This window comes from Plutella xylostella, chromosome 28, assembly GCF_932276165.1.
Source record: "Plutella xylostella chromosome 28, ilPluXylo3.1, whole genome shotgun sequence".
In the NCBI taxonomy this organism is placed as follows: domain Eukaryota; kingdom Metazoa; phylum Arthropoda; class Insecta; order Lepidoptera; family Plutellidae; genus Plutella; species Plutella xylostella.
Genome location: NC_064008.1, coordinates 7,700,784 through 7,708,780, shown reverse-complemented (window position 1 = coordinate 7,708,780; position 7,997 = coordinate 7,700,784). Strand labels below are relative to the sequence as shown.

At 37.7% G+C, this 7,997-nt stretch overlaps 1 protein-coding gene across 2 annotated transcripts; it reads left to right on the top strand.

Moving 5' to 3' along the window:
- Positions 1-915: 915 nt before the first annotated feature.
- LOC105385711 (odorant receptor Or2) lies at positions 916-7,048 on the top strand. 2 transcript variants are annotated; one of them, XM_038111262.2, is made up of 7 exons: positions 916-1,534; positions 3,452-3,581; positions 3,910-3,996; positions 4,137-4,233; positions 4,802-4,906; positions 5,267-5,419; positions 6,471-7,048. In XM_038111262.2, the coding sequence occupies exons 1-7, from the start codon at positions 967-969 to the stop codon at positions 6,516-6,518; spliced, it is 1,188 nt and encodes a 395-aa protein (XP_037967190.1). In that variant the 5' UTR covers positions 916-966; the 3' UTR covers positions 6,519-7,048. The 2 variants fall into 2 exon arrangements, with proteins under 2 accessions (XP_037967190.1, XP_037967191.1); XM_038111263.2 differs by lacking the exon at positions 3,910-3,996 and having other exon boundaries at positions 918-1,534.
- The last annotated feature ends 949 nt before the right edge of the window (positions 7,049-7,997 follow it).

The window sequence follows — 7,997 nt, the reverse complement described above, 5'->3', positions numbered from 1 at the left end:
AACTCTTAGTTAAATAACAAATATTAAAATCGCTGAAAATATAACTACTTAATACTTATAAATATTTCTCTTTTTTTTGCGTATAAAGCCGTTGTTTTTCAGCCGCTGTTAACGCCATTGAGTCCGAAATGTTATACTGTAACAATATAATGTGCTCAAATGTTATATTTATACCATAAATTGAGTAACAGATATGTGTAAACTATAAGAAAAACCCCTGAGTTACTATAGCTACAACAGCGTTACTTAAAAAGTAACGAAGTGTAGCGGTAACGCAGTTGTAAAACAATAACCTATTTGGAGTTAGTACTTAAATGAATACACATACATAGGATATCAAAATGCCCTCATAATTGTTACTTATTATTACATATATTGCATGAAACAAAATAATAAATATCTAGAAAACTCACCGTATGTCGCCGGTAACTCAGTGGCGTCACAATAAATACACGCGCTTCTCTCCAGGACTCTCGTCCGAAAGACTTGGTCATTTTATCCGTCCCGCTCTCCTTCCTGCACTCCGATACAAATACACAGCCATTCAAACGATCTTAGGTGTAAGAAAGTTAAAAAAAGTTTATTTATGATTGAATTTCCTATGGTAACCTAGTGTAGGTGTATTTTTGCTTAGGCTTGGGGACTCGGCCTTTTTAATGCCTTTTTAGTGCCTTTTTAATATTTACTATGTTAGTATGACAAACATTTATTTTAGTTCTGATGATTTAATTTTGGAAATAGTTAATTTTTCATTATACCTAGCTGGATGTGAAAATTCTAGTCGATCCGTCCAATAATACGAGTAGAATAATACATTGAATATATAAACAAGTAACTTTCCCTTCCCTAGTCTTTACGTGAGCTATAATTAAATTGTAATGACTTTATAATACTGTTATTTTATGCTGTATCCTAACTCTCTATATTCATTATCAATGCGATCCCACAAACTATCACACCACAACCATGTTTGAAAAGCTACTGTCGAAATTAGAAGACCCCAATTACCCTCTTCTGGGTCCAAACATAAAATGCCTGAAATTCTGGGGGCTTTTATTGCCAGAAGAAAAGACTTTCATGAGAAAATTTTACATTTGCGTGCATTCATGCATGTTTTGCTTTATGATAACCGAATTCATTGATATCTGGTACATAGGATCTGACATGAACCAACTGATCACCAACATGAAGAGTACAATGCTCGCTATAGTCAGCGTAAATAAAGTTGTAACCTACTTGTGGTGGCAGAAAGATTGGAAAAACATCATGGCTTATGTCACCAAAGCGGATATTGAAGCCAGAACCAGTACAGATGAAGAGAATAGAGAAATAATAACTGTGTACACGAGATATTGTCGTAGGATCTCGTATCTCTACTGGTTGTTGACGTATACGACAGCGGCGGCGGTGATAGCGCTGCCGATGTCTTATTGGTTTTCATCGTCTACGTACCGTGACAACGTGAGAGATGGAACTGAGGACTACTATCAGGTTGTCAGCTCTTGGGTACCGTTCAATAAGAATAAACTTGGAGGTAAGTACCTAAATTTGAAATACATACTGAAAATTTCACCTTAAGAACGCCACTGTATGCGATCTATAGCTTTCCGCATCTAATTATTTCGCAAATCGTCACCCCATCTAGCTGGAGGGCGTCCTTTCATCATCATCATCAGACAATAATCATCCACTGCTGGACATAGGCCTCTCCCAAGGAGCGCCACAACACTCGGTCCTCGGCCTTCCTCATCCAACCACTACCCGCCACCCGCCTAAGGTCGTCAGTCTAGCGGGCATGAGGGCGTCCCACGCTGCGTTTGCCTGTTCGTGGTCTCCACTCCAGAACAAGTTTACCTCCTCGGTAATCGGCTCTTCGACCCACTCCACTTGATCCCATCAATATGTAGGTACCCTATTCTATTCTATTACATATATTCTAGAATAGAATGTAGGTACCCTATCATAGGCAGAACTTCTTTCTATCTAGACACGCGGTAGCGTGTCAAGCCAAGTTCGAGAAACAGAACTGGCGAGCCGCACCGTGTGTAATATTACACGAACCATTTCGAGACACTTTTGACCCCCTCCTAAATAAAAAAACTATTTAATATAAACGTATGAAATTTGGCACATATATTGAGACTTACGAGATACATAATTATGTGTTCTAAATTTCATGAGCGTATCTAAAACGGTTATTTAGATATTAATGTCCAAAAAACCTAATTTTTAACATTGACTGACTCACTCACGTACAGATCAAAACTCTTATGGTACTATATCATAATATGCGAAAAATATGAAATGGCTTTGAGATGCATAATATTAATGTTAACTAGTCTAAGATAGATGTAAATAAATAATAATGGAATGGGATCGGATGCGATCGGATCAAATCGGATCGGATCAAATTGAATCGGAACGAATCGAATCAAATGGAATCGGATCGGATGGTGTCAATCAAGTCGAATCGGATCAAATCGGATCAAGTTGGATCAAATCGCTTCAAATCGGATCAAATCGGATCTAATTGTATAAAATCGGATCAAATTGGCTCAAGTCGGATCAAATCGGATCAAATCGGATAAAATCGGATCAAATCGGACCAAAACGGAACAAAACGGATCAAATCGGATCCAATCGGACCAAATCGGAACAAATCGGATCAAATTGGATCCAATCGGATCAAATCGGAGCGGATGGTGTCAAATCGGATCGAATCGGACCGGATCCGATAGGAACAGATCGGATCGGTTAAACAATTGAGTGAATGTTGTACCTACATTTTATAAAGTCTAGAGACTTTTAGTTTTTTTAAATGCGTTTTTTAAATTTGTCTTTATAAATGGACTCGACTGGACGAGGCTCGTAACGCCGTAGGTCGTAATACGAGGACATGTACTTATATTTACCAACAAAAAGTAATGATATCCAATCAAAAACATAAATGTGAAATGAGAGCCAAGTTCAATATTATTATAAATGCCTTGGTTGTTGACTACAACGACAAAAGAAGTGAGATCTAAATGGGTGCCAAGTTAAGTGTGTTATGGGTGCAATGCAAGGTGTAGCCTAAGGTCTGTCTTGGCTAGTTTTCATATATTTTATGAATTACTTATAGCCTTCACAAGTTAAACCAACAAGAATTTGTCGGTTCTTATGAATTCGAACATAATAATTCGTTGGTAGGTGTATAAAAACTAGCCAAATCAGACCTTGGGCTACAATACATTATTTTATGTTATAAGAAGATATGATATGTTATACTGTTACTTATAAATAAATTTCAGGACTGACTGAAGTTCAATACTTGGCACCCATTTAGATCTCACTTCTTTTGTCGTTGTATTCAACAACCAAGGCATTTATAATAATATTGGACTTGGCTCTCATTTCGCATTTATGTTTTTGATTGGATTACTTTATTCCAATCATATTTACCCATCTATAGGTTACCTAGCAGCGTCAGCAGTGCAGAGCTTCGCCACCACGTACTGCGGCGGCTGGATCTCCTCCTATGACACCAACGCCATCGTCATCATGGTCTTCTTCAAGGCTGAGCTTCAGCTGATCAAGAATAGGTACGATTTTAATAATAATAAATGTGGAGACATCTCACATACGGCTATCCAATCCCAAACTAAGCAGAGCTTGTAATAAGGGTATTTGACAGCTGATATTATAAATCTATACAGATACATAAATAGATACATATTAACACCCAGGATCGGAGTACAAATATGAGTCTTTAAAGAAATATATGCTCCAGCCGGGGATCCATTCCGGGACTTTCAGCATAGCAGTGAGGAAGGGATGGGAGTGGTGTAGTGGCACCACTCAGATTTTACGGAGCTTTCTGTTGATCTCTTATTGATCTAGTTTGATGTGAAAATGAAGTTTTTTTAACAGATGTTCCAAGATCTTCGAAGTGGATGACGAGGAAGAAATTATGAATAGGATTAAAGAGTGTCACAGAAGACACAATGTATTGGTAAAGTATGTAACGGGAATTGTTTTACGATTTCTTTAAGTAACAAAATAGGTGCCAAATTAATCTCGTATCTTTCTTAGCCTAGTGTGAGGGAGACTGGTGTTTACTAGAAATATTTTTGATTGGGTAATATTAATATTTTCAGATACGTAAAGCAGTTTGATTCTTGCCTGTCGCCGGTAATGTTTCTCTACATGATAGCTTGTTCTGTAATGCTCTGTTCCAGCCTTTATCAAACCACGGTAAGGAATTTATACTATTTAGAAACCTAGATACTACCTATGCAAATACGAGTATTATTATAGCGTTTCACTAGCTGCCACCAAATGGCAAGCGCTCCCGTGGCCGCCCTGTCCAAACATGGCAAAGCATTGAAAGCGAACTACGAGCCGAGATTTAGCTGTAGCGAGGCTAAAAGTACAGCCGAATATAGGCAGTCTAAACTGCCTTTCTAAGTTTGGACCATTTCCCACCACGCTAGTCCACTGCGGGTTTACATTATTAGATGTGCTAAATCTAAATATGCAGGTTTCCTCACGATGTTTTCCTTCACCGTTAGAGCGGTGGTATACATTACATTGTACTTAAATTCTAAAGACCTCATTGGTATGTATATATTTCTAACGCGCATATCAGGCGTGAGAATCCGGCGCCTACCCGAATGAGCTACCACCGCTCTTATCAACCTCTGGTAATAAATATTTTCTTCTCTTGTTCATTTTCATTTCCGCTACTCCTCCGACGAGTCTGGGGCTGACACCAGACCATAAATATTTTTAGAATACTTAATTTTTTTCTTTAATTCCGCAGTCGCAAGCGAGTTTCACACAGAAGCTGCTGACTACTCCGTATCTGCTGCTCGGAGTGTCGCAGCTGTTCATGTACTCGTGGCACGGAAATGAAGTGTCCTTCATGGTAATCATTGTCATCATCATAAGCCCGTAATAGTCTACCTGGACATAATCATCAGCCCATAATAATCCACTGCTATACATAAGCTTCTCCCAAAGAGTGCCACAATACTCAGTCCTTGGCCTTCCTCATCCAGCAACTACCAATTACCTAAGGTCTTCGGACAGGAGGGCGTTTGCCTGTTCATGGTCTTCACTTGAGAACTCGGTTATCGGTTCTTCAGCAAACACGACCAGCTCTCTGCCACTTCAGCTTGCAAATTACGGCAGCTATGGTCGGCAACCTAAGCCTCTAACGGATAATAAGAATCCTTGCTTTAAAAGTACCTACTTTATAAGTTCCATAAATAAATATGATTTACAGAGTAACGAGCTGATCCGGGGAATATACGAGAGTGGATGGTGGAAGAAGGCCACAGTCCGTAGAGAGATCATACTGCTTGTTGGAACTCTCGACCGACCCATAGAGTTTACTGCTGGACCGTTCTTCAATCTCACTATTGCTGTGTTTGTACGGGTTAGTATTGAGCCATTGTGACTGCATGATGTTCTTCACGGGTTCGTTATAGACACACACAAATCTCACTTTAACGCGATTTACCATAAATACGGCGCTGTGGACATTATCGACGACGTCGATAACAAATCCATGCCGCGGCCGCTGTCATTGTTCAAGGTAAGCAATAATGGTCATCAATGATTTGTTTCCTGCAATATTAATGGCCACAATTGACTTTTATCAATGTTGTGGATGTTCAAATATGAGAAATGCAGTTTAGATCTATTATCTTCTATAAATTCTTCAATCAGTTAGGTAATTAATCCAACAGATTGTTTACAAAACTAGACTTATCCTCTCCAAAGTCGGCCAGGAGGCTATGTCCTCGGCCGTCCTAAGTCCAAACTCTCTACGTCAAATTAACTTTCCTACAGCATTTCTGAACGACTCGGCTGTCTGTTCATTGTCCCGGGCGCGATAAGATAAAAATCGCGTTTTCCGGGCCAGTCCTGGTATGTGTTAATGAGTTTGCGGGAATTTGTGTTAATCCCCCGTTTTCCCCCACACTGAAAGTTATTGGGTTTATCTCGAGTGGAGAATCTTTTGTGGTATTTCGAATTAATTTCGCGTTTTAGTTTTGAGGTTTTTTGTGTAGTTATTATTTTACCTAACGTTACTGAAAGTGACCTACACGAAAAAAAAACAGCTGTTCCATATTAAATGTCAGTACCTACTCGACCAAAATGTATGGAACAGCTGTTATTTTTTTCGCGATTTCAGGGTTGGTTCCATAATGAAAGTTGGTCATTATGACTAGGAGAACACGTGGTGAAAATATTATTTGCGTCTCCAAAATCACCCGGATTAGTGTGTAGTGAGTGGAAAAATAATTCGTGCTCTGTAGGGAAAGTACCTTAAATAATTATGCCGTCTCGCTAATTAATGCACTTTTTTCCAATAAACAAAACTGCATTGAATGTGTTAAATTATTATTATTCTTTACCTTGGTGAAAAAAGAATATGCTTAAAGAAAACGTTTTAAATTTTCCTTTGTTTTTTATAATTTCAGATCTTGAAAGGAGCCTACAGTTACTACATGATTATTATCAAGAAGTAAAAGTAAAGTTAATTTACTATTCACAATTATCAATTTTATAAGCACATATTACATATACCTACCATGGAATCTAATTCCATCTAGTTTACACAAATATTGTAGCTGTTATACATACATAGTCAAAGTAATGAAAATTCTGAAATTTTATTTTTGCTAAACACAATAAGTACCTATTTGAAACAATCACTGTACTTTTTACACTGTACTTATTGTTATTACAAATCTAGTAGGTAAAATATAAATAAAATTATGAGGTAAAATTATTTTGCTATTTTCAAACCCTGCTTAATTATGTTTGATAGTGTTTCATTAAACTTAACAAGCATTTCCACTGTTCACTTAGCAAAGACTCGTCCAGTTGAGATTTCCACAATCACTGGCACTCTTAAAACTAGAGTGCTAGAGTTATATTTTGCTTGGAAATAAATTGGCAAAATAGCCAACTTACGAACGACTTTTCCAGTGCTTCTTCAAAGGAAAGATCTTGGATGCATTTCTGCTAAATACAGTGTGTCCACCAACCCGCACTAGGCCAGCGTGGTGGACTAGGCCTAAACCCTTACTTGTCTTTATTGGAAGGAGACCCGTGCCCCAGCAGTGGGGACGTATCGCGACGAGGATACAGTGTCTGCACAATACCGTCTTTATAAAATGCAAATACAAAGCTGATCATTATAAAATGCAAGTGCTAAAAAGAGCTTATTTAATTGGAAAGTCTATACAATATCTAATATTAGCTGTAACTCGTAATAAACATAAAATTTTCATTTTTTTACCGACTTAAAAAAAGGAGGAGGTTCTCAATTCATGTATTTACTTTTTTTAATTATTTACTTAATGTAATAAATGTAAGTGTGAGAGCATGTTTGTAACTCTTTCACGGGATAAAGTCTGAACCAATTTTCGAATAATAAGTTTTCATGAAGCTGTTACTCGTAGCCTGGATTAAAACATATACTACTTTTATCCCGGAAATATCTATACATAGCCTTTCAACGGGAATTAAAACTCGTGGGAAAAACTAGTTTTCTATTAAACGTGATAAAATAGCAGAATGGACTCAGATATAAACCTGCTGTTTCCTACTTTCTTATTTTGCTCTCAAGTTGTGTTTGTTTTGCTTATTACTGGGTCCAAGTTGTTCTTTAAAGTTTTATGATACCTCAGTCTTTGTACAGTTTGAGTTATCATTGCATTAGGGGTCTCATTTGTGTATACTTTATTTTATTTTTCTAGTGGCTCTAGAGCTGCAACTGCTAAGTTTTGTGTAAATAAGATAACAAGGTACGAGTGGAACTTTGAACAAATAATTATGCTAGTATACATAAGGAATCAAACATTTTCCTTTGGACGTCACTCTTTGGGCCACCCTGTATAAAATGATTATTTCATGTATTTATGATTCGTGTTCGGGGAGAAAGTGAAATCGACAGAGACTTGAGAAGTCGTGGTCTGGGTTATCGTTCTGGGGCACACCAG

What these genes read in the sequence shown, in the direction of transcription:
- LOC105385711 (XM_038111262.2), top strand. Translation starts at nt 967, where the DNA reads ATGTTTGAAAAGCTACTGTCGAAATTAGAAGACCCCAATTACCCTCTT. An exon ending in AGACACAATGTATTGGTAAA is followed by an intron (nt 3,997 to 4,136) that starts GTATGTAACGGG and finishes TAATATTTTCAG; the next exon opens with ATACGTAAAGCAGTTTGATT. An exon ending in GAAATGAAGTGTCCTTCATG is followed by an intron (nt 4,907 to 5,266) that starts GTAATCATTGTC and finishes TATGATTTACAG; the next exon opens with AGTAACGAGCTGATCCGGGG.